General features: G+C 46.1%; 1 protein-coding gene across 5 annotated transcripts; it reads right to left on the reverse strand.

Moving 5' to 3' along the window:
* MANBAL (mannosidase beta like) lies at nt 1–27,199 on the reverse strand. Of its 5 annotated transcripts, none has more exons than XM_060032724.1 (4): nt 27,159–27,184; nt 23,603–23,688; nt 16,877–17,085; nt 1–984 (listed from the first exon to the last, which is right to left on the reverse strand). In XM_060032724.1, the coding sequence occupies exons 3-4, from the start codon at nt 17,024–17,026 to the stop codon at nt 877–879; spliced, it is 258 nt and encodes an 85-aa protein (XP_059888707.1). In that variant the 5' UTR covers nt 17,027–17,085; nt 23,603–23,688; nt 27,159–27,184; the 3' UTR covers nt 1–876. The 5 variants fall into 5 exon arrangements, with proteins under 5 accessions (XP_059888707.1, XP_059888708.1, XP_059888710.1 ...); XM_060032725.1 differs by lacking the exon at nt 27,159–27,184 and adding an exon at nt 27,095–27,113; XM_060032727.1 differs by lacking the exon at nt 23,603–23,688 and having other exon boundaries at nt 27,159–27,199.
* Between the last annotated feature and the right edge of the window lie 49 nt (nt 27,200–27,248).

Consider the following 27,248-nt stretch of genomic DNA (forward strand, 5'->3'; position numbering starts at 1 on the left):
ACAGGCGACACACAGGCAGCTCAGCGTGTGGGGCCGTTTATTAACGTTTACTTCCCCAAATGACTTTTCCTCACCGGTCAGGGCCTGAAAGAACTGGGGGTGTGGGAGGGGGCACAGACAGAAGCCAAAAGGTGCACGTTGAATGTGCTATGATGGGCTGAAAAGAGGGTGGTCTGAGATTGACAAGCCCTCCCCCATTTCACATGCTCAGGAAGTCTGGGCCCAAGAAAACACGCTCATTCAGCCAAATCCCTTCCATGCGCTGGAGGAGGATGGGGCATCACCCTGGCTGGGTCTTCCACTGGCTCTCACTCCAGGCATCTTTCAGGCCTGGCTGTTGTACTAGTGGGACCCCTAGCACTGCAGTGGCTTTGGCGCCTTGACCTAAACAAACAGGGGAGGGCTGGCCCAGCTCCATCTGCACAAGCAGAGACAAAGGTGACGGATTAGCAGATCTGATCTGCGGGGCACAGATAATGGGAGATGGGCGGGGCTTGTCAGCATCAGATAATGACTCGAAAATGCAGTGTAGATCTACAACGTGGGTGACTAAAGGCAGGACACGAGGATTCAGTAGGAAAATGCAACTCTGTGAGCTGACCCAATTTCTGAAGAGACTTCCAAGACAGTCTCTGCTCACAGGGTGTTTTAGTCCCCTTGGCCCTAAACCATCATGGAAGCAGAAGAAAGAGGAAGTGGTGGTCTGCCCACCGGGCCCTGGGAACTATCGTGACTGTCCAGATCTCTGTGGTCAGAGGGCATCCCAGCCACCTCAGACCCTGAGCCCGGGATAAACTGAGGGAACAGAACGTTGAGCCCCGGGAGGGCTGCCCCCAAGGCCCTTGCCCGCCCACCGGGCTCCACAGGCCGCCTCTTCTACCGCTTCTTCTTGGCCTCCTTCTTGGGTCTCTTGTTTGCAGAAGGAGCAGTGGCCTTGGGCTTCCTCGTCACCTCCGCACTTCGGGGCTCAGATGGTTCTGCCTCCTGTGTGGTGACAGAAAGGAGAGTCCTGCTTAGACAAATCAAGCCTGACACCAGCAAAATGAGATCATGTCTGAGGGGACTTTGCAAACGGAAGCGTGCCACAGAGACACAAGGGATGGAAACCGTCACTGCCAGGCCCCAGGAGCCACATGTTTTGGGACTGTCCCCGGGGAGCAGGTGAAGGATAAGGGAGGAGGCCCGAGGGGAGGAGGCAGCCTTTGGAGTCTCACAGTCCTGGGGGAATCGAGGCTCCCCCAGCTCCAGTCAAGTGACCTTGTGGGCAACGCCCTTCCCCTTTCTAAGTCTTGGCTTACCCACCTGTGATGTGGAAACAGTGGTGCGCAACTTGGAGGGCTGATGTGAGGAGGCAAAAATGCATGGAAAGCCCCCAGTAAGTGCAAATGCACCCTGCGGCCGGCGGGCCATGGTGGGCAGGGACTGGGCAGAATGCGGGCGGGGAGCCGGCTCTGGGCAGACCTACTGTGGCTTGCTCTCCTGCTGGCCCTGCTACTCTCCTCCGCCCATTCAAGCACAGATGCTGGGGCAGGGAAGGGTGGAAGGGCGGCCACCACACAGAGTTCTGCGGCGCCTGGCAGAGGTGCCCTGTGGGAAAGGGGAGAGGGCAGCCTCAGGGCAGAACTCCAGACCCTCCCTACATCTGGGACAGCCCTGGTTTTTATCTGTCATGTACATTGTGATTTGTTCCCTGTAAGATTTGGTTTAAACAAAGGTTCTGCTGCTGAAAAAAGGTTCAAAACCACAGAGCCAGCCCTGGCCTTCACTGAGCTGATAAAGAAAGTGGACTCTGGGGAAGGGACTCGGCCTGTCACAGTCTCACAGGCTCATGTCACAGGAGACTCTGGAGTGGCCTCAGTCCCGTCGGGTGTCCCCTCCTCCCTGGGTGATAAATCACACTGTGCCACAGCCAGACAGGATGTTAACAGAGTCCCATCAAGCCCAGAGAACACAAACCACAGTCCATAGGCCTCGTCCGGCCCACAGGCAGACTTCACTTGGCCTGCAGTGTTTATTTTTAAGAATTTGAGCCAACTGGGAGATTTCCCATTCGATCTGGAGTCCTTGCTTTCCTTGAAAACTTTAAACATCCAGTGACACTGGCCCTGAACCCCCTCATGGAAGAAACGGGCTGAGCAGTGGCTGCCCCTTTATTCAGGTGCCCTGACCCCCACCCCCACTGTCCCCAGCACTAATAGTAAGGAAATGTTTTCGGTACTTGTGTTCTTTTATTAAAAATGGGAAAACAAATAGCACACTAAGAATACGAGGAGGGAGCACGCTGTTTCTAGAAAAGTATTTCTTCGTGTTTAACTGGCCAGCTCCGAGCTGCCAGCTTGCCTTACCCTCTGTCCTTCCCTGCTCACCGTCAGCCCCTGGCCCCAGCCTCGAGTCTCCGTCAGACAGAAGAGGCAGGACCATGGCTGTGGCGGGGCGGTCCCTACCTAAGGCCCAGTCCAAAGGTCTGTCACCTCCCTCTTACCGGCCATCATTGTCTGCTCTCCACTTTGCCTGCCTGCCAGCTGAGACACCAGGTGTAAAGGCCCAGCCCAGTCCCAGGCACCCATGGGGGATCTTCCCAAGATAACCAGGGGACCGGCCCCTCCCCTGGCCAGGTCTCTGATTGCGCTCTGGACTTCCCCAGCCTGTCCCCTTGTGCTGATACTGTTTTTGTAACTTGGCAAAAAAAAAAAAAGAAAGAAAGAAAAGTAAAAAGTTAGCCCATTAGAAAAACAAACAAACAAAACAAAACCTCAGAGGAGCCAGTGTGTCAAGTGCACAGGCTGATGGCTGCAGAGCCCAGCAGGAAGGCTACTGTTTAAGGCAAACCCCACAGGGCACAATGCCTTTGCAGACTTTGGGAGCTGGAAACCATCCCCAGCGCAGTACCTGTGTGGCCAGTGGAAACCAGTCAGTCCCTGCATGCCCTGGGCAAACAGGGCCTGATTAGACAAAGCGTTTATGCACAGGGAACTTGCCGAGGCCCACCAGGATCTCCAGGGATGGAGCACCCCTCTGAGCTCAAGCTGGGCGCCTCCTCTGGTTTCAGTGGGGCCAGTTCAGAATCCAGAGATGAGGACACGCAGCTGTGTCCCCAGTGCTTCCCTTACTTCCCTTACGCCACAGATCTTCTCTCATTCACCTCATCCTTTCTGTCACCTCCCAGACCTCTCTCCTGACCCAGCTGTCTGTCAGATGACTGGAGTGGCACCTCCCAGGCACCTACAACTCAACTGTCCCAGACAGAGCATGGCCCCATCTCCATCTGGCCTGGCCCTCCTCCCCACCCATGGTCATAGCAACCAGGGTCCTGGCAACCCCACCCTCCCCCTCCTCCCCTCCGTCCAATCAGTCACCAAGTCCTGCTGATTAGACCTCCTCCACCTTGACCTGGCCACTCTCTTGAGCATCAAAGGCCCTACTTCAGTTCCCCCACTGCCAACCAGCCTCCCTGCTCTCTCTATGCCATGCCTTGTGCACCTGCCAAAAGAATTTTTCTAAAATGCAGATCCCCCCACCTTACACTTTCCAGTGGCTTCCATCACCCACAGTCTCATGTCCTGCTTCTGGGATGGCAGCTTAAGGAGACCACCTCTCCAGCCTCCCCTGAGCTCTCCTCCACCCCTCACACTGGGCCAGGCCCCAGGGCTTCTGCTGCTCACCCCTAAACAAGAGGAGCACCCTCCTTTCCTTGGCCACCCAGTAAACCTTTCCCCATGGTTTGGGCCAGCCCAAGGGCTGCTACTCACTGTCTAGCCTTCCTCCTCTGCTCCTCTTCCTCCAGCAGGTGCATCCCCTCCTCCACCCCAACGCCCCAGGCACCCAGGAACCTTACAATGCCACTCATTTAGCACTAAGCTACATGTGCTCATGATGGTCTCCCCTACAAGTCCTTGGACAGCTTCAATTGTTCCTGAATGAACGAATGAAATGAAAGAAAACACAAGATCTCCCATAAGCATGGGAGCCTCACTGCTGTTCATCATCATGAAGATGTAGCACTTTAGACTAAGCCTCACTCTTCCCATAAGTAGAGAGGACACAAGCAGATTTCGAACCCAATATTCATATCCTAAAGCATGGCTAGATATAGCCACCAATAAGAATACTAATAATAACAGCCACAACAGCTGCTAGTATTATTTACAACATGCCAGGCCCTGTGTTCTGAGGCCTGGATATATCTTATTTTTGCCTCACAAAGGGCCATAACGAGCCCCATTTGATAGACGAAAGAAGAGACACTCAGAGAGGTTATGTGACCTGCCTAAGGTCTCAGCTGGCGAGCGGCAGGGCCAGGATGAACCTAAGCTCTCAGTGGCTGTATGGTATAGCCTCTCCTGGGTTTCCTAGGGACCTCGGCGCTGATGGCAACCAAGAATTAGAGTTAACTGTGACATCTACTTTCTCCCTAGTTAGCAGCGCCTAGAAGCACAGGTGACTGTGGAATGACAATAACAGTTTGTTCCGGATCCTGCCGATGGGTCATTCAGAACCCCCTTGCTTGTGGCAGGAGTCAGGGAAGTGGGTTAGCACTCCTCGAGTCAGGCTTTGCTCCTACAGTTGACAGCAGCTCTCTGTGGGCGCGTGGACAGAGTACAGTCACTGAGTCATCTGAGCACATTATCTGTCTCCTCCTCAACCCAGACCTCCTCCTCTCTCCCCCAGCTCAGTTTCTGGCATCGTCACCCACCCAGTTACCCAAGCTAGACACTGCCGAGCCATCTCTGAGTTCTCGCCATTCCCTGTGTGCCTCCACATCCGATCTGTCCCCGTGGCCGGTCCACTCTGCTTTCCATGCGGCTCTCAACTCTGCCCAGTCCCCCTCTGGACACACACTACTGAGCCGGTTCAGAGCCCCCAGTCTCCTGCCTCCCCCTCCCAAGGTTTTCCTCACCACCCACCACACTGCTTTCAGAGCCTATTCTTCTAAGACGACCGTCCTGACCAGTCTGTTTTCTCCTTTAAACGTGCTGCTGGTTCCCTCTTGGTATAAGACAGATTCCAAGAGCCTCCAGGTGTCCCTATTTGTATAAATCAGATTCCAAGAACCCCCGAGTGGCCTCGAGAGCCATTCCACTGCAGCCTTGGCCCTGTCCCCGGGCATGCCCTCTCATGCAGCCCACCCTGTCACTTCTGGGCTACTGGCCAGCCAGTATCTCCCAGATGCTCTGTTCTCTTTCATGCTCTGCACAGGTGCTCAGCACCTGTCACCGATCTATCTGTGCCCAGTGCATGCAGCCTCTGTGCCGGGCAGTGCAGGGTGATGAAGAAAAGGATGCACACTACATGATCTGCACCACGTGGGTGCTTCACAAACATCAGCTGCTCAGCCTCCCATAACCCTGATAAGCCCATCTCCATGAGCCCCATTTTACAGGCAAGGAAACTGAGGTTCACCAAGACATCCCAACTAACCCAGTGGGGCACATCCGCCTTCCCCCCAAGGGACAGGGAAGCAAAGGCAGCGGTAACACACGTGATTCGGATGCTGAGGTCCTAGCCACACAGAGGTGTAGCTCCTAATTCTTAGCTGGTAAGAATGACTCAATAAATGGCTGACTTAATTTCTCTTCAAATGCACGCTGCTGGTACAAGCCAGGCAGACGGCAGACCCTGAACACTACGGCCCCACCTTTCAGTCGCGCTTCCTCTGAAGCAAATTTTCAGTTCCCTCAGCAATCTCACTTTGGGGAGTAAAAGAAACCACTCCCCACTCCCCAGCCCACCAGGTGGTTCCTGGGTCTGCGGAGGTGCTCTCTGTGACACAGGCCTCATCAATAATGAAGCAGCTCCACAGCCACTTACAAGGCCAGAAAATTGCTGCTATTCATCAGATTCAAATAATCGAATATGTGCCTCAATGCATCAAATCTCCTCCAGCAGGGAAAGCACACAGAATTTTATGATTTCCACTATACAGCTCAGTGTGTATTTAGTCTAATAAATCAGGACAAAATGTCATTCTACACAGACTGAAACTCTTCTTTCCTCTAAAATGGTCCAGGGAAAGAAGACGACTGTGCTATGCTCAGGTAGCCTCACACACCTTGCCTCACTTGATCCTCAAGAATGGCGTGGGCTCGGCATGAATGCCCTCCTATACCAGCTTGGGACACGGGCTCAGGGAGGGGGAGGCGCCCAGTGCTGAAGCTCTGGCTCCTCCCGCTGCACGCTCTTGCCCGAGGCCCTGGGCAGGGTGGGGGCTGGGGGACCTTGCGGGGCTGGGACTAGCACTGGCCTTGAGAGGAGGACAGGACTAGCTGAAACCAAGCGGGGGAGGCCGTCCATGTGGGTTCCACAAGGCGAACGGAGACAGAGTCCAGGATGCGCTTGGCAGGCGAGGAGAACTGTGATTAGAGAGAACAGCCCAGGGAGCTCATTCCAGACACGATTCAGCACTACCGCAGGCCCTGCCCACCGGCTGGTCTGCGGCTCCATGTGTATTCCGCCATCTCTCCCATGAGCCGGTACACATCTCGAGACCATGTTTAGACCTTTGCCCTGCCCACCGCACAGTAGTCTCTCAAGAACTGCTTGTTAAGCAAAAAACACCCTGCCGCCCAATGCAACTGCAAGCACCTCCCAAGCTTAAAAAAAAAAAAAACAGGGCAGAACTGAAAAGTTGGTTCCGCGAGACTGTCTCCTGAGGTGTTGAGAATGGGTGTACACCTGCCCAAGTTAATTATTTACTATGGCAGCCTTCGCTGGCAATCGGGTCTAGTTTAAAATCAAGACCCCCTGAACATCTAGGTCACTGCCCCGCTGCCCCCGGGAAGGCTCCATCCCTTTCAGGGCTCCAAACACTGCAGGGCTTTCTGGTTGACAGTGAAGTCTACGTGGGCATCACATAGAAAGCCACCACTCCTGCCATCAATTCTGGTGAGCTCTCCTCTGCCGGGCCACAGTGCTGGGCATCAGCTGTCTTTGTCTGCCCAGCACCCACTCTCCATCGGGGCCATGCCCTGTCCCATGTGGTTCTGGGGGACTCTGAGTCACTGTGACCACAGGAGTGGCCAGTTTAATGTGGTCTGGCCAGAAATGGACCCAATGCCCCTTCCCACCTATGGGGCAAAGTACAGACATGTGGCCAAGCCAGAGCCAAGCAGAGGCTTTCCATGAGATCTGGAAAGTGAGCATAGGCAGAGAAATGGCTTCTCTTGCTTGTAAATCATGAGCGATAAGGACACAGACTGGGGCTGCTGTATCCTCCTGACACGTGGCAAGGGCCTCAGAATGAACCCGACACTCCTAGAGAGCCAGGAGATGGAGAGACCGAGCTCTGAAGACCTTGCGACCTTCTGAACCCAGGTGTGCCTTGAAATTCCCAGTTCTAAGAGCCAAAACAGTCTCTTTCTAAGGAAACTGATGGAACCCAGTTTCTGAGCTTTCAACAGAAGAGACTGAGGCAATCACGCAAAGACGGCAGGGTGGAAGTGAAGGTTCCTGCCCAGGGGCTGGCATCTGGCTGGGCAGATGTGACATAAACATATGAAGACATGAGAATAGTCAGCATTTAAACTACTAGGAACGACTAATTGCCCGATGAACTAATACTACCTGCTACGTGAGTCACTGCACTAAAAGTCAACACCCGCTTGCTTAGCGTTGACTGGATCAACATTCTGGGCAGAAAAAGATACAAAAGAGGCTTGGGAGGAAGCTCAGGCAGGCTGTGGGGAAGGGGTAGAAGGGCTCCCGACCTTTACTTCCTCACTACTTTCTTTCACTCCTGGAATTTGGCTCCCACCTCATTAAAATTGCTGCTGTCCACTTTGAGAAAAGCAATAGACTATCCTCCCAGAAAACATGCCTAAGCATGAAAACATCACATTTTTGCACACAACTGCAGGGAGCTCACAGACTTCTGCAGTCTTTATCTAGGGATGCCCTAGGGATGCCCTAGGGATCTGGGAACTCCCTAGTAAGAATTTAGTTCTCCTGAAACCAAACTTTGAAGAAGAGCAGCCTGAATACAGCATCACTGTCACATTGAGCAGCCTTTCCTCCATCACTCAGCCGTTGCTGCCCAATCTCTGTGCCCTCCTTGAACCACTCGGGGGTTTTCAGGGAGACCACAGTCTCCTAGCCCTCTGCCCACTAGTCTGCCCACCTCCAAGAGAGCTAAAGGAATGGAGACCCCCAGCTTTGTCTGCACAGCACTCCTGTTCCTTTGGGAAATGACCTTCCCCTCCACCCCTAGAGGTCACACCACAGGATGCTCCCCTCCCTCACACTGGCCAGAGCAGTCCCAAGCTGGGTCAGCTACAGTTCCTTCTCTAGGGAATTTGGAACTGGGACCAAGCAGAAAGGCAGCCGCCAGATGCTGCAGCTGAAAGATGGAAACTTTGGGAGCTGTTAGTGGCCATGTTTCATCTTACCCCAGGGACAGTGAGCAGAGGAAGCAGGGCTAGAGAAGTGAGAGACAGGAGATGAACAGAAGGGGAGGCAGAGGGGATGCAGACAGTGAGTGATGGGGCCCCTGGTGCCCACTCCTTCCAGAGGCCCAGTTGCATCCCTGCTCTGGGAGAGCACCCACATCTTTTCAGTACCTCTACATTGCACAGAAACTACCTCAAGGTTGGGCATGCCCCAAGTTCAGGCCTTCCCTGAATCTTCATTTCCCTTGAAAAGCTTAGCAACTCATTCTTAGGGTTTCAAGAAATAATACTATGTTGGTTAAAATAATTCCCAGGTCTCCCTCCCTAAATTCTCACTGGCTCTTTCTTTCCCATTTGGATGTCATGCTATTATTACAAACTTAACACATGTAGAACTGAACACCTCCTGTCCTCCCCAAATTGGTTTGTGCTTCAGGGAAACGGTCTAAGGACCAGAACAGTGGCTACATAACAGAATCACCTGGGCACTTTAAGAAAACACTGATCCAAGGCTTCAGGGAACAACTGAATCAGAATCTCTATAGGTACAGCCCAGGCCTTTGAAAATTCACCAGGTGGGTGCAGCCAGATAAGAGAAACATGCACCAGCCCAAGGACAGGCAATTCACGCTACCACTCCCCAGTCCCTTGCTCAAGGCAGACATCAATGAATAATTTCTTTACTCTGGAGCCTAGAAGCAGCCCCAGAATCCTTTCCACCATGGCCACCATACAAACAATCAGACTGGGCATGAGAGATGAAACACAGCTGCATCCTGGAATAGACAGAAACAGTACAAGGATCTACCTTCTTATATTTTAGAACCTAGCCTACAGGAAAATGCTTGGATTAAGTGTGGCCCAGGCCTCAATCAGGCTCAAACAAATGTTCTTCTCGGGTTTTAGTTTAATGAGGCGTCAATGAGAAAACGTCCTCATTTGGCTTAGGATTCTAGGGACTTTGGTTTTAATTTTATGAATTAGTTCTTGCTCCTACTATGGAAAAGAAAGGGGGTGGGGTGGGAAGCATTTCTATGTGTTCCTTTTTTTCCTCCCTGATTACCCCCAAAAGAGCTTTCAAATAATCTGCTAAGTATTGAAATACTGAAGTCATAAACTAGTTGCAAAAAATCAGCTCACTAGAACAACAGGAAAGACATTCTTTTGCTTTTCAAAGCCTTTCCCATCATCTGGAGCCAAAAATATTATCTTCTGACCCAAAAAGCCACTAATAAACCTTGCTTCTATAGGCTAAGCAAGAGGGGTGATTTTGCCCTAAGTGAAGTGACAGAGAGCAAGATTGTTCTCTGGGTCCACCTCCTCCCACCTCCTTGCCACCTTCCACTTTCAGGGACCTCCCTCCTGCCCTAAGGCTGCCTAGAGTCCCCACAGCTGTCCCCCTCTGCCAGAAGAGCTCCCCAGCCCCAAGTTAAAATCCCTTTCTTTTTCCCTCCCCATCCAAATTCCAAATCCCAGCTTGCTGCTAAGCACAACCTCTAAGCACAGTCTTAGCACTCACTCTCTCTTTGTAAGACTGTTTATACACACAGAATACTGTTTTTCCTTTCCATTTATTTAATAGTTCGGGGAGTAAGAAAAGGGGGCATGCAGAGGAAAGCTGGCAGTAGAATCTCTGAATAATTGAGGACCATTTGCTGGCATCGTGCATCAATAACAAGTTAAATTAATGGTACTATATTTTTTGTTACTGATCCATTGAAAAACTAACAAACAAAAACAGAAACAAAAACAAAAAAATGTAATACAGTAACCTTCAGTTACAAAGACAATTCACTTGTGTGAGCCTTACTCCTCTGAACTTCAAGATAAATGAAAATGAGATAGTCTGTACCACACTTATATTTTAAAAGATGAGGTTGTTGATACCAAAACCAGACAAAGATATCACAAATAAAGAAAATTACAGGCCTATATCACTGATGAATATAGATGCAAATATCCTCAACAAAATATTAGCAAACCGAATCCAACAATACATTAAAAGCATCATACACCACAATCAAGTGGGATTTATCCCAGGGATGCAAGGATTTTTCAGTATCTGCAAATCAATCAATGTGATAACCCATATTAACAAATTGAAGGAGAAAAACCATATGATCATCTCAATAGATGCAGAGAAAGCTTTTGACAAAATTCAACATCCATATATGACAAAAAACTCTCCAGAAAGTAGGCACAGAGGGAACATAACTCAACCTCATAAAGGCCATATATGACAAACCCACAGCTAATGTCATACTCAACGGTGAAAAGCTGAAAGCATTTCCTCTAAGATCAGGAACAAGACAAGGATGCCCACTCTCGCCACTTTTATCCAACACAGTATTGGAAGTCCTAGCCACAGCAATCAGACTAGAAAAAGAAATCAAAGGAATCCACATTGGAAAAGAAGAAGTAAAACTGTCACTGTTTGCAGATGACATGATACTACAGATAGAAAAATCCTAAAGACACCACCAGAAAACTGCTAGAGCTCATCAATGAATCTGATAAAGTTGCAGATACAAAATTAATACACAGAAATCTGTTGTATTTCTATACACTAACAATGAACTATCAGAAAGAGAAATTAAGGATTGTTATCCCATTTCCCATCACATCAAAAAGAATAAAGTATCTAAGAATAAACCTACCTAAGGAGGTAAAAGACCTGTACTTGGAAAACTATAAGACACTGATAAAAGAGATGGAAGATGACTGAAACTGATGGAAAGATATCCCATGCTCTTGGATTGGAAGAATTAATATTGTTAAAATGATCATATTACCCAAGGCAATCTACAGAATCAATGAAATCAAACTACCAAGGGCATTTTTCACAGAACTAGAACAAATAATTTTAAAACTTGCACGGCAACACAAAAGACCCCAAATAGCCAAAACAATCTTGAGAAAAAAGAACAGAGCTGGAGGAATCACACTCCCTGACTTCAGACTATACTACAAAATTGCAGTAATCAAAACAGTATGGGGGCTTCCCTGGTGGCGCAGTGGTTGAGAGTCTGCCTGCCAATGCAGGGGACATGGGTTCATGCCCCGGTCCGGGAAGATCCCACATGCCGCGGAGCGGCTAGGCCCGTGAGCCATGGCCGCTGAGCCTGCGCGTCCAGAGCCTGTGCTCCACAATGGGAGAGGCCACAACAGTGAGAGGCCCACATACCGCAAAAAAACCCCCAACAAAACACAGTATGGTAATGGCACAAAAAGAGCCACATAGATCAATGGAACAGAACAGACAGCCTAGAAATATACCCACACTCTTATTGTCAATTAATTTACGACAAAGGAGGCAAGCATATATACAGGAGACAAGACAATTTCTTCAATAAATGCTGCTGGGAAAACTGGGCAGCTACATGTAAAAGAATGAAATTAGAGCATTCTCTAACTCCATATACAAAAATAAACTAAAAATGGCTGAAAGACCTAAATGTAACATTGGAAACCGTAAAACTTCTAGAGGAAAACACAGACAGAACATTCTTTGACATAAATTATAGCAATATTTTTTTACATCTGTCTCCTAAAGCAAAGGAAATAAAAGCAAAAATAAACAAATGAGACCTAATTAACCTAAAAACTTTTGCACAGCAAAGGAAACCATCAACAAAATGAAAAGACAACCTACTGAATGGGAGAAAATATTTGCAAATGATATAACCAATAAGGGGTTAATATCCAAAATATATAAACAGCTCATACAACTCAACATCAACAAAATAAAGAACCCGATTAAAAAATGGGCACGTTTTTCCAAAGAGGACATGCAGATGGCTAACAGACACATTAAAAGATGTTCAACATCACTAATCACAGAAATGCAAATCAAAACCGCAATGAGGGGCTTTCCTGGTGGCGCAGTGGTTGAGAGTCCGCCTGCCGATGCAGGGGATACGGGTTTGTGCCCTGGTCCGGGAAGATCACACATGCCGCGGAGCGGCTGGGCCCGTGAGCCATGGCCGCTGAGCCTGCGTGTCCAGAGCCTGTGCTCCGCAACGGGAGAGGCCAAAAACAGTGAGAGGCCCGCGTACCGCAAAAAAAAAAAAAAAACTGCAATGAGATATCACCTCACACCTGTCAGAATGGCTATCATCAAAAAGAACACACACACAAAGAAGAAAAAAAAAGGACACAAATGACAAATGTTGGCAAGGATATGGAAAAATGGGAACACTTGTACACTCTTTATGGAAATGTAAATTGGCCACTGTGGAAAACAGTATGGAGGTTTTCTCAAGAAAATGAAAACAGTACTACCGTACAACCCAGCAATGCCACTCCTGGGTATATATCCAAAAAAAAACCAACCAAAAAAACATTAATTTGAAAAGATACATGCACCCCAGTATTCAAAGCAGTATTATTTACAATTGCCAACATATGGAAGCAACCTAACTGTCCATCAATAGATGAATGGATAACGATGTGGTATATAAAATATATATGATGGAATACTACTCAGCCATGAGAAAGAATGAAATTTTGCCATTCACAACAACATGCACAGACCTGGAGGGTATTTCGCTAAATGAAATACGTCAGACAGAGAAAGGCAAATACTATATGATATCACTTATATATGGAATCTAAAAAATAAAACAAACTAGTGAATATAACAGAAAAGAAGCAGACCCACAGATATAGAGAACAAACTAGCAGTTACCAGTAGGAAGAGGGAAGAAGGGAGGGGCAAGTTAGGGGTAGCGGATTAAGAAGTACAAACTATTATGTATAAAATAAATAAGCTACAAGGATATATTGTACAACACAGGGAATATAGCCAATATTTTATAATAACTATAAATGGAGTATAACCTCTAAACACTGTGAATCACTATGTTGTACCCTTGTAACTTATATAATATTGTACATCAACTATACTTCAATAAAAAAGTAATAATAAAAAAATTATAAAAGATGAGGTTGTTGTCCAAAATTAACCTCTAAATGTCTAAACGGCAGGGTTGGCTGGGGGGGGGGAGGGGGGGAAGCATACTGTGGAGCCCTTTGTCAACCCCCTGCCTTGAAAGACCTTGACCTAAGATGTCACTAAAATCCTCAGAGATCAGTATAGGGCACCCCTTTTTCTGAAAGTTTGATAAGTGGACCTGGGCCTCTATGGCTAGCCTCAAAGGGTTAAGAATACAACAGGAGGTGAGCTGTGGCTCTCCGTAAGGCCACACACCTCTGACTACATCTCTGCCTGTAAAACAAGAACATTCACCACCTCCTTCCCTCGGGACTCTTGGCAGGCTTCATCAGTGGCCAATGACGATAAAAATGTTTGTTATTTATAATGCCCAGCAGCACGCTGCATCTGTGAGGACAGAGCCACAGGGCACAAGGATTACGTCTTTAGAGTGTGATACAATTGTGGGCAGAAAAACTCCAATCACGACCTCCTTCTCAAAACCCCAAAATAAGAAATGCAGATGAACAGAACAATCCAGAGCCCACGTGCCTATCTATGTTCACCAAGGTTTTCCCCACCTTTGCTGGCTGTTCCTCCCTGCTGGTTCCCTGAATGCTGGAGCTCCTCAAGGCTCTCCCCATCTTATTCCACATTCCCTTTTAAGAGACCTCATCCTCTCTCATGGCTTTAATTACAGCTTATTGACTCTCAAATGTTGATCAACACTCAGCACAGACCCTCCTCCTGATACAGACCGGCAGATGCAACTACCTACTTGACAGAATCACCTGGACATCTTAAAGGCACCTGTTTAAAACTGAACCCAGCATGCTCCTTCCCCATCCCCACCCCAAGCTTGCCCCTTTGCCAGGGTTCCTCCCAGTTACACCAGCAGGATCTCTGGGCCATAGTCATCTCCAAGATAGGTATCTTTAGAATATACTGTATATTGTTAAGTAAAAAAAGAAACATGTAAAACTGTGTTTAGTAGGATGCTATCTTTTGTGCATCAAAGGGAGAAAATAAATGAATAAATAAATATCAGGCACACATATCCATTTGCATACTTCTTCAAAAAGAAACAAAGGAGGGGGCTTCCCTGGTGGCGCAGTGGTTGGGAGTCTGCCTGCCAATGCAGGGGACACGGGTTCGAGCCCTGGTCTGGGAGGATCCCACATGCCGCGGAGCAACTGGCCCCATGAGCCACAATTACTGAGCCTGCGCGTCTGGAGCCTGTGCTCCTCAACAAGAGAGGCCGCAATAGTGAGAGGCCCGCCCACCATTATAAGGAGTGGCCCCCACTTGCCTCAACTAGAGAAAGCCCTCACACAGAAACGAAGACCCAACACAGCCATAAATAAATAAATAAATAAATAAAAAAGAAACAAAGGAGGGATAAATCAAAATAAAAATGGTTGCCTATCAAGGGAGAAAGGGAAAAGGGTGGAAGATATTGAGATTAAAGGAAACCTCTGTGACTCCATCCTGTTATGTAGTTTTAACTTTGGGAAATGTTGTATATAAAAGTTTTATATAATTTTTAAATTAAATCAAAAAGAAAAACCTCTAAAAATTAAAAACAAATTGAGGCAAATTAATGTATGTGATGGTGGGAGTATACTTATGTGAAGAAAAGACTTTACTAAACATAGTACCCTGAATTATGGGACATATTTTGGGGCCCAAAAAGAACCACAAAGAAATCATAAATTTCACTCTGAGTCTTATTGTTAGTAGAGAAAAAAACACATAATTATTTGAAAACTATAATAAGTATGCTGTAGATGTGCAGAATAGAGTTTACATTAAAAAAAAAAAAAGAAAGAAAAGAAAATGGCTATCCGTAGAAAAGCCAGCTTGCAAGGGTGGTCTTTGGCTGGCATCTGGGAAACTGGATTTTGGGTGGTTCCCACAATTCCCAGAACTGATAAGAATGGTTCACTATGGGACTTCCCCGGCAGTCCAGTGGTTAAGACTTCCCCTTCCAATGCAGGGGGTGTGGGTTCGATCCCTGGTCAGGGAGCTAAGATCCCACATGCCTTGTGGCCAAAAAACCAAAACATAAAACAGAAGCAAAACTGTAACAAATTCAATAAAGACTTTAAAAATGGTCCACATCAAAAAAAAAAAAAATCTAAAAAAAAAGAATGGCTCACTATGCCTAACCTGTTTGTGGAAACAATATGGTTTATGCTAAATCCTGCTTTCTTGCTGGAAGTCTTGAGTTTTGGTTTGTGCTAGGCAGAGGGTGCTTATGTGACCTGTCCCCAATAAAACCCTAGGCAATGAGTCTCTAATGGGTTTCCTTGGTAGACAATATTTCATACAACTTGATGGGGTTCCCACTGAAAATCAAAGCTTTATTGGTCAAGATTGGAGGTTGCTAGAGCCCAAACTCACTATTCTGAACACTAATAAAGGGAAAGAACCAAGCATTTATCCTGCCTTTTACTACGAACAGCATTTCAGAGTAACCATATAGGGATGAGGAAAAGGTCTTCTTCATTGAAGAATTCCAGCTAATAAAGGCCAAAGGAAATAATGGATCTAAGCAACGATCAGTGGATGCTAAAACCATTTAGGTGAAAGAGTTATAAAATGAAGATTTTATAACAGAGGGATCAGCTATTATCACCTGAACCCAGGTATCTTAGAATCTCTGTGTGACAACCAGACACCAAGTGCTGATTGATGACATGGAATAAGAAGTACACAGCACTAGCTATGAGGTGCTCTCACTAAATAACTTGATCTGAATCGAATCAAGCCTCTAAACTGAATTTCTTGTTGACAGGAGATATGCGGAACAAGGGAACATGTCAAATGACACCACAGAGAAGCAATCAGCCAAATCCTGGATGTGGATGTGGCACACGACAATGACCTGCTTTCTCCAGCAAACCAAGGTCGTGAGAAAATTGGGAGTGGGGTGGTGGAAGGAGGGTACAGAGCTACAGAATACAGAGACCTATAGAACAAGAGTCAAAACAAGAAGAAAGCCAATCTGATCGTGTCACCCTCTTCCTTAAAACCCCTGGGGACCCGCCACTCCTCTGGCTGTTCTCATCGTGTCCTTTCTGTGCTCTGGCCACAGTCACCTGCATTCAGTTCCTAGACCATTCCTTCATTCCTCGGGTCCTTACACATGCAGTTCCCTCTCCTTGGGGGAGGGCGGACAACCCAGCCCCTGCCCCAGTGTAAGATTAGGTCCTCCCCCCTTGTTATACACCCTCACAGTACTCTGTACTTCTCAGGGAAACATGTGTATTTGTTTCATATCTGCCCTTCTCCCAAAGACTAGAAGTTCCTTGAGGGCACACACCACATCTTTCAGCAGAGTCTGACACACAGTAAGTATGTGCTAAATAAAAATCTGCTTAACGCACATGTGAACAAATAAGGTATGAACCATATGGCCCAATGCTACCAGGTGGGAATTTAGGGACACTCTAAATCAATAAAACCCCGCATAATCCCTGCTAGCCTTCATTGCTGTGATATCTATTTTCAGTACCTAGAACCCAGTCTGAGGAGAGGAGGCTCACAGGGAAGGACTCACCGCCTCGTGGGACTTGGGAATGGGTACAATGATGGCCAGTACACAGATGAGCTGGAAGATGGCCCCCAGGAAGAGTCCATATCGCAGCAGGTTCTCCAGGAATGTGGGTTCAGGCACCTCGGGAGGGGAGAAGTCCAGGTCGGAGGCCATGGCCCCAGCTGCCTGCTGCCTGAGGTCCCCTCCGATTCACCGCTCTCCAGAGCCAACTTCTAAATGCAAAGAGTTAATGTCATGTTTCTACAACTGACGTTTAAATGGTTTCACTTCCACCAACACACCCACATACATGCAAGAATATATAAAGCAACTGCGATGAAATGTTAACATGGAGAGTCATTGGACCATTCTTTCAACTTTTTTGTATGTTTGAAATTTTTCCAAAAATGAAGTTACAGGAGATAAATAAATAAATGCAAACATTTCAACAAAAATCTCAAATCAACATACATTTGCTGAAGGCCTGCTCTGTTTCAGGTTTTATTTATTTGTTCATTTATACATCCAGTCATTCATTCAACAAATACTTATTGAACACCAAGCACTGAAGAGTAAAACAGACAAATCCCTGCTCTCTCGGGGCAGAGGCGGACAAAGAACACATCCAGATAGGACATGCCATCTAGTGATAACTGTTTTGAAAAAAGCTTCAGAAGGGCATCATTTTACTTTGTATAGGGTGACAGGAAGGGCCTCTCTGAAGAAGAGACAGGAATGAAGTGACAGAGATAGGAAGTATGAGACTGAGCCAGTGGAGAATCTCAGGGAAGCATATTCCAGGCAGAGAGAAAAGCAAGTGTAGAGGCCTCAGGGCAGGGATATGAGTCCAAAATGGTCAGAGGGGCGTACAGGAGGGAGAGTAGAAGGTGAAATCAGAAGGAGGGGCGACTGACCTTGTAGGACCCTAACACTCCTGATTTGATTGAGCAAAATGTAAAGCCACAGAAGGGTTTTGGGCAAAAAAGTGACATAATCTGATTTACACTTTTTTTTTTGGCCACACCACATGGCTTGTGGGATCTTAGTTCCCCGACCAGGGACTGAACCCAGGCCCCTGGCAGTGGAAGCAGAGTCCTAACCACTGGACCACCAGGGAATTCCCTGATTTACATTTTAAACGGGGTGGGGGGGTACAGAGTGGACATAGGGAGACCAGTGAGGGAGCTACTACCAGTAACCCAAATAAGAGATGCTCGGGACATGGACAACAGGGGCAGTGGTAGCAGGTCCGGTCTCAACCCACCTGTCTAGTCTCTCACTTCACCACAGTCTCCCACTCCTAATACCCTGGTCGAGCTGAAAGGCCTGCCTGTAATTCTCCAAGAGCACTGAGCTCTTTCAAATCCTGGGCCTCTACCCAAGTGGCACACTCTGCCAAGAATGCCCTTTCCCATTACGACTGCTTGGCAAAGCCCCTACTCTACCTCCAAGGCTGAGCTCGTGCCCCCGCTCCCCAGCATGTCTTTCTTACTGCCCTCCTCCTACCCTGGTAGGACTGAACTGCTCCCCCTCTACCACAGCACCCACGAGTGGCTTCCTTTGGCCCAGCCCAATGAGAAAGGGGAAAACTTACTTGGGCACCAGGCCCACCTGACTCCAAAGCCCTTTGTGTTTTCAGAGATCTGTGCCACAAGGCAACTTTCCACTAAATCTGAGCTGTCCAGTATGGTGGCCCTGAGCCCCATGTGGCTATGGAGAGTTGAAACACAGCTAGTCCAAACTGAGATGGCTGCTCAGTTAGGTCCACACTCAATTTAGAAGGTAGTATAAACATAAGAATGTATCAATAGGGCTTCCCTGGTGGCACAGTGGTTAAGAAGCCGCCTGACAATGCAAGGGAACGGATTCGAGCCCTGGACCGGGAAGATCCCACATGCCATGGAGCAACTAAGCCCGTGTGCCACAACTACTGAGCCTGCACTCTAGAGCCGCATGCCACAACTACTGAAGCCCACACGCCTAGAGCCCATGCTCTGCAAAAAGAGAAGCCATCGCAATGAGAAGCCTGTGCAGTGCAATGAAGAGTAGCCCCTGCTCGCCGCAAATACAGAAAGCCCGTGCATGGCAACAAAGACCCAATGCAGCCAAAAATAAATAAAAATAAAAATAAATTAATTTTTTAAAAAAGAACATATCAATAAAATATCTCATTAACAGTGTTTTATACTAACTGCATGTTGAAATAATATACTGGGTTAAATAAATTATTAATTTCATCTGATGCTGAAAAAGAACTAAGCTGGAGGATTCATTTTCTGATTTCAAAACTTAGTATAAAGCTACAATAATCAAAACAGTGTGATACTGGCATAAGGATCTAGGCCAATGGAACGGAATGAAGAGCCCAGAAGTAAATCCCCACATATATAGTCAACTGATTTCTGAACAAGGGTGCCAAGACCATCCAATGGGGAAGGATAGTCTTGTCAAGAAATAGTGCTGGGAAAATTGGATATCCACATGCAAAAGAATGAACTGAACCCTTATCTTACACCGTATACAAAAATTAACTCAAAATGGATCAAAGAACTAAAGAGCTAAAACTATTAAACTTATAGAAGAAAATATAGGAGAAGTCTTCACGACATTGAATTTGGCAATGACTTCTTAGATGTGACACCAAACCACAGGCAACAAAAGAAAAAATAAATTGGACTTCGTCAGAATTAAAAACTTTTGTGCATCAAAGGGCACTATCAAAAGAGTGAAAAGACATACTGGAAAACAGTTTGGCAATTTCTAAAAAAGTTAAACGTAGAATTACCATATGATCCAGCAATTCCACCCCTAGGTATATGCCCAACAGAACTGAAAGCATGGACTCATATACTTGTACACCAATGTTCACAGCTACACTATTCACAATAGCCAGAAGATGGAAACAACCAAGAGTCTATCAACAGATGAATGGATAAACAAAATGTGGTATAGACAAAGGACAAAGGACATTCAGCTACTAAAATGAATGAAATTCTGATACATGCTATATGGATGAACCTTGAAAACATGCTAAATGAAATAAGCCTGACAGAAAAGGACAAGTATTGTATGATCCCACTCATTAGGTACCTAGAATTGGTAAATTCGTAGAGACAGAAACTAGAATATAGGTTACAGGGGATGGAGGAGGGGCAATAGGGAGTCATTGTTTAATGAGTACAGAGTTTCAGTCTGGAATAATGAAAAAGTTCTGGAAACAGTGCTGATGGTTACACACACTGTACACTTAAAAATGGTTAAAATGGTAAATTTTATGTTATGGATATTTTACCACGCACACACACAAATTGTACCTGTTTCTTTTTACTTTCTAAATGTGGCTACTAGAAAGTTTTAAATTACACACACGGCCTGCGTTATATTCCTATGGATGGCTCTGGGTTAAGAGACTATCCTAAAACCTTCCTTCACTTTGGCTCTGCGGCTTCACTGCTTTGCAACATTTTCCCAACATGACAGAGGAGTGACTAAAGGATGACAGAAACAACCTTCCAAGTGAACAGACTGGGGTTTGTGCAAATGCGCATTTGTCTACCTTTCAACCTAGTCACTTAGGAAGGTGATGTGCCCGAGCTGACAAGGTGGCCACTGTTTCCCACCACTTCTGTCTCCTTTGTGAATGGCTTTCAAAGCCTGAGGCTCACTTCCCCCCCCCCCCCACAAAATCCTCAGAGCTGGCAGATCTTCATCCTCCCAGGAAGGATGTGATTTCTGGAAGGAACCCAACAGCATCTGGATCCAAGTGTGGTGAATCAGGTGGAGCCTCAAGCCCAGGAATACCATTTTTGGTCAAATACAAGGTTATGACGCTCAGACCCTAGGCAGATTGTTTGCGGTGGCTCAGAAACTGGCCCTGAAGTGAATTCCAAGGCTGTTGCAAGAACAGCTTTACTGGAGGAAACGTACAGCCCAGACAGGACACTATATCCTTACACCATGTGAATAGCAAGGTATAAAAGAGTTCTCTCATTTCTTCACAGTTGCACCTCATAAATACATACTTTTTTAAAATGCCCTTGGCCCTAAACTTTACATTTAAGGCTGTAACAAGCCGAGTGGGCTTATCAATACTTAGATTTATTAGTGTTACTCACAGCAACATTGTTAAGAATATTTGTAGTACAATAAAAACATGGGGCCAACAGTGCGGGGGGGGGCACAAACCCTGCTTCTATCAGCAATTAGCTACACTTTGGGCCAATCTCTTGACCTCCTACAGACTTGATGTTCTCAGGAGCCAAACAACAACAATAATATCTATTCAAAGCTATAATGCATTTAGGCTTTTTTTTTTTAATGGCAATTAGGCAATATAACAAGAGCCATAAAAGTGATTATATCCTTTGACTGAATAACTCACTTCCTAGAATCTACAGTAAGGAAACAATTCAAAAGAAGAAAAAGGCTTCAGGTACAAAAAAAGTTCATGGCAGTGCTATTCATAATACTGAAAAGCAGGAAGGAACTAAAGTGTCCAACAATAAAGAAGCAGTTAACCCAATTATGATACATCACGGGATATTCCCTGTTGGCTAAAATGGCAAGTACATATGTGGTGTATCAGGTCAGCAGAAAAATCTTTGCAAAATTATATTAAATGAAAAAAGAAAATAATTACATAAACACTGACTTGCAGCCATGTATAAACTATGATCTCACTGGCTAAAGATCAGAAGAGGCCATAAGAAAATGTAAATAGCTGCTGTTAAAGTGAAGGGCTCATAAGTTTTAATTGTGGGGGGAATATCATTGAAAAAACTGAATACAATCTAAAAGAAAAATCCATGCCTATCTACTCCTCTCACAAGGCTTTTATAGGGTCTAATGAAATGCTGCCCAAGAGAACTTTCTGCAATGATGGAAATGTTCTCCAATATGGTAGCCACCAGCCCCATGTGGCTATTAAGCACTTAAATGAGGCTTAAGGAACTGAATTTTTCATTTTCATTTTACTTTATTTATAAATAGTTGCATGTGGCTAGAAGACTCCCACATTGGACAGCACAGGTACAACCAGAGGGTGGTTGTAATAAAGTTCTGGAAAACATAAAATGCTCTATACATCTTGTGTCTGCTTTAGAACTCCTGTCTAATTTTCTCTGTACCCCTATGCTTTACTTCCCAGTCTGCCTGCCAGGATTTCTGGGTTTTCCTTTCCTGAATACTGAAGTCACAAGAGTCCTACTCATCCTTCAGCTCCCAACAAGGAGGCTCTTATCCCTCAGACTCCTTGACAGGCTTTGCTCCTCCCACCCCACCCCCGACACTGTCACAGCAGTAGCGGTAAGCAAATCATTTGCCAGATGTGCACGGCACTTTACAGTCAGCATCTCATTCATTTCACAACCACTCTGGGAGGTGGGTATTACTAATGAGGATGAGGAAACCGAGGCTTGGGAGAGGTTACATGGCCTACCCTGGGATTACTTGGCTGAGAAGTGGCAAAGTTAGGATTCAAACTGGCTGGTGGGTACGACTGAAACTTAGCTGGTGGTCAATGGTTTTCAAACTGCAGGCTGTGGCCAATTTGTGAGCCATGGAAACCATTAAGGGGGCTGCAGCTGACATTTTTTCCTCTTTAATTTTATTAACCAGTACTTTAATTAATTAAGTAAATGACAATAGAAAATATCATATCAGTAAGGGTGAGTATTGTGTCCTGAAGCTTTTTTTTTTTTAACTAGTTATATCCATCTACATCCAAGCAAGGATGTTCTGGGTCAAAATTCAAAATGTATTTCTTATTGTTTGAGAAGTACGACACAGTCTAATGTTTTTACTTGCTCCACTATAAGCTCCTGGACAGCAGGGACCCAGGGTCCATCTTGAGTTTCTTCCAGGGCCTGACTCAGATATTTGGTAACTGATGAAACCTATGGTTGTTTCCCACCTTTAAAGTAAGAGCAGATGCCCCAACCAACAGCCTCCTTTAACAAGGAGGAGGGGGAGCAGAGAGGCACGCTGCTTGCTTAGGCTCTACCAGTGAGTCAGGGCAACGCTGAACATCCCGCTAGGTCTCTAACCCTGTGATGCTCCAGACTTGCTTAAGAGCAAAGGTTTTTACACATGGGGGGAAACTCATACCCTCACCAGAATTTCATAAAAAGTACAGAGCCATTTATTCTCAAACATGGCAAATAATTTCATAAGGTTATCAGACCCCTTGAGGCTCATCTGTGAATGCCAGATACCAGTGGTCTGAAGCATTCATTCACTGGACACATATTTACTGAGCATCATTCTAGGTCCTGCCATGGAGTTTTCATCCAATCGGAGGCACTCAAACACACACATATAGATATGTAATGGCAGCAGTATTATCAGAAATATAAATAGGGAGATAAGGGGTGCTATTTTATATGAGGCAGTCAGGGAAAGGCCTCTCTGAGAAGGTGTCATTTCAGCAGAGGCAAGAAAAAAGTGAAAGAACAAGTCAATTCAATTCCTGTTAGGTACCCCAAGGTGAAGAAACAGCAAAGGATAAGGTCCTGAGGCAGGAATGAACTTTATGACCAAGGAGAAGAGAGTAGAGTGAGCAGCTGTGTAGGATCAGTAGAACGCTGGGTCAAAGGGGAGCCACTGGAAGGTTCTTGGCAAAGAAATGACACGATCTGACTCATTTTTAAATGGTCCCTGTGGCTGCTGTGTTGAGAACAGAATGTAGAGGGGCAAGAGTGGAAATAGGGAAACCAGATAAGAGGCTACTATATAATAGTCAAAAAGACACACTTGCACCAGGTAGCAGTAGAGGCGGTAAATTCTCAGGTTGTAGATATATTTTGAAGAGAGGGCCAACAAGATTTCTGAGATGAAATCTGAAAGAGAGAAATTAAAAATAAGACCTGAAGGTGAAACTATTCTGTATGCTACTGTAATGGTGAATACAAGACATTAAGCATTTGTCAAAACCCATAGAACTGGACTTCCCTGGGGTCCAGTGGTTAAGAATCTGCCTTCCAATGCAGGGGACGCGGGTTCGATCCCTGGTCGGGGAACTAAGATCCCACATGTCGCAGGGCAACTAAGCCTGCGCGCCACAACTAGAGAAGCCTGCGCCCTCAACTAGAGAAGCCTGTACACCACAACGAACAGCCTGTGTGCTGCAACTAAGACCCAGCAAACTTTACAGCACAAAGAGTAAACTTTAATGTACATGAATTAAAAAAAAAATCATTTAAGTATCCAGGATGGAATGCAGAATGTGACATTCTGAATCTAAATGTATTAGAAATGGATGAAGCGATTTCACTGAAGGGGTAGGGGGAATCAGGTGCTGACCTCAGTAACTTTGGAAATGGATGGAGTTTGTAAGACTAAAGGCAAAAGGAACTGTATATGTCACTGTACTCTAGTTAATAAAGTTGTTTCCCACATGGGATATAGGTTACCAATTCTAAAACAACTATACATGTACACTGGAATTGAACAATTAAGTAAATGGATGGTAGATGGTGGGAGCTAGGTTTGTTACAGTTGGAGTAGAAGGTTACAGTTAAGACAGAGGAGGCTAGAATGATCCATGTGAAATGGAAGAGTGTTGCAGACATCAGTATAAACTCATATTTAGATTAATATAGATACAGAAGGCTACATATTTATATATATAAATGTGTGTGTGTGTGTGTGTGTGTGTGTATATATATATATATATATATATATATATATATATATATGTAGAGAGGGAGAGGAGAAGAAGAGGGAGATTAGTCTACACACATACATCTCTTGCTCTTTTGCTGACAGAGCCCAGAAACAGGGCATACCAGTAGCAATGAGCACACCTAGCACCCAGATCTTGGTGTCTGATACCATTCTCCAATAAAAGGAACCAGGGCTCCTGGGAGAAATGGTTAACTCTAGGACTGAAGCAGGAAATACACAAGATAAACCTGTAACAGAAAGTAAGAAAGTGTTCAAAAAAACCCAAAACACATTGATCGGGGTATGTCAAAGGGATATAGAAGCCACTTCAAAGAGCTCCCAATCGCCAAAGCCAGAACAATTTGGACAACAAAATAAATTAAGTAGTGCTGGATTATAACCCAAAGTATGAAAAGAAATATCCAAGACTATACTGATATAAATGATTTAATAAATACACAAATTTCCCATGGAGAATTTCAAACAATTTATGTAGATAATCTGTCTTAAAGTATGATGTATAATTCCACACTCCTTAAGCATGGGTTGTGCATAATGACTTCCTTCCAAGAGTACAATATGGAAAAGTGGGGGAAGGGGAGTAACTTTACAGGGGAAGAACTTGACTACCTCAAGCTAGTGATCTGGGTTAACATCAACTGTGGTAACTTATATTGAAAGTATATACCCTTGATGTGATATGATGAGAATGGCACTTTACCTCTGTGGTCTTCCTCCCCCAAACCTGTAACTCCAATCTCATCATAAGAAAAACACCAAACAAATCCCAGCTGAGGGTCATTTTACAAGGTATCTGACCAGTAATACTCAAAACTGTCAAGTTTATCTAAACGAGATAAGTCTGAGGAACTATCACAGTCCTAGAAGCCCAAGGAGACACGACTAAATGTAATGTGGGATCCTGGAACAGACAAAGGACATTAGGAGAAAACTGAGCAAATCTGAAGAGCCCATTGACTTTAGTTAATAATAATTTACTGATATCAGTTCATTAATTGTGACAAAAGTATTATACTAATGTAAAATGTTAATAATAGGGACAACTGTGTGGGAGATATATGGGAACTCACTGCAGCATCTTCACAATAATTTTGTAAATCTAAAATTGTTCTCGGGACTTCCCTGGTGGCACAGAGGTTAAGAATCCGCCTGCCAACGCAGGGAACATAGGTTCGAGCCCTGGTCCGGGAAGATCCCACATGCCGCGGAGCAACTAAGCCCGCGGGCCTAGAGCCCGAGCTCCACAACAAGAGAAGCCACCGCAATGAGATGCCCGCGCACCACAAAGAAGAGTAGCCCCCACTCGCCGCAACTAGAGAAAGCCCACACGTACCCTCAACACAGCCCCCCCAAAAAATAAAAATAAATAAATAATAAATAAATAAAATAGTTCTCAAATAAAAAGTTTATTAGAAAAAACAGTCACTATTTCAAAATAAATAAATAACCCCTGAGACATGTATAGCTGTCCAGACTTAGCAAATAGAAACTAAGTCTTCTCTTAGATTTAAAGAAACAGATTCCAAGGATGTTGGTAGGGGATCACTGGCTTCTAATGAAGTGATTCAAAAATTCTGTCCTGGGGCTTCCCTGGTGGCGCAGTGGTTGAGAGTCCGCCTGCCGATGCAGGGGACACGGGTTCGTGCCCCGGTCCAGGAAGATCCCACATGCCGTGGAGCGGCTGGGCCCGTGAGCCATGGCCGCTGAGCCTGTGCGTCCGGAGCCTGTGCTCCGCAACAGGAGAGGCCACAATAGTAAGAGGCCCGCGTACCACAAAAAAAAAAAAAAAAATTCTGTCCTGAGAATTCAAAGGAAACAGACTGGGGTACAGAAAATCAGTGTCAGGAATTACTGCCTTACAGCCATGGGCTGTATACCCAGACCCGCCCCATTACAACAAATTCCCCAAAACTGCTCAAAACTGGGTTAGAATTTTGTCCTATGAAAAGACAAGCCATCTCCTAGAGCAGTCAAAACTGGCAGCCAGTAGGCTGAAGCTGGTGGGCAGATGTCCTACAAAATGTAATTATTAAATCCGAATTTGTTGCCACCACTTAAAAAGTGAGGTTTCACATACTCATTTCCCACTTCCCTTAAAAAGCAATAAATCAGCGAACACGCACTGTGCATTTACTAAGCGCCTTGCATTCACCAACTCATTTAATCCTCAGATTAACCCTATGCGCCCATTTTACAGAGGAGGAAACTGAGTACCAGAGAGGCAACCAGAGCTCGCCCACGGTTACATAGCAATAGGGGTACACTCAGGGGTCAAACCCCAGCCAGACTGACTCCAAGACTCTGGCTCCTCCTAAAGCTCCGTCAGTGGGAAGAAAGGCCAAGTCACAACTGTGAGGAGCACCGGGTTCTGGCCCTGCTCAGAACTAAAGCACTGAGGGACAGCAAGACAGGCTCTCTGCCCCCCTGGGACTCAAACTCCCCTCCCAAGTAACTTCCGAAAGAGCGACCCAGGAAGTTATTTTCGCCGCGCACGGAGTGGCCCCCGGGCCGGCAGAACAGCGCCGCCTGCGGCGCCCGAGCTTAAGCCCCTCTCCGTACCTCAGCATCTGCGACTCTACCCCGCCCTGAAGCCCGGGACCGGCCACGGCGTCACCGTACTCACCTCCAGCGCCGCCGCACCGCGCCCCCGGAAGTGGTTCCTTGCAACCTCGGTCCCGGAAGTGACGCTCCTGAGCAACCAGCGGGCTCAGCT

This window comes from Delphinus delphis, chromosome 15 (genome assembly GCF_949987515.2).
Source record: "Delphinus delphis chromosome 15, mDelDel1.2, whole genome shotgun sequence".
In the NCBI taxonomy this organism is placed as follows: Eukaryota; Metazoa; Chordata; class Mammalia; order Artiodactyla; family Delphinidae; genus Delphinus; species Delphinus delphis.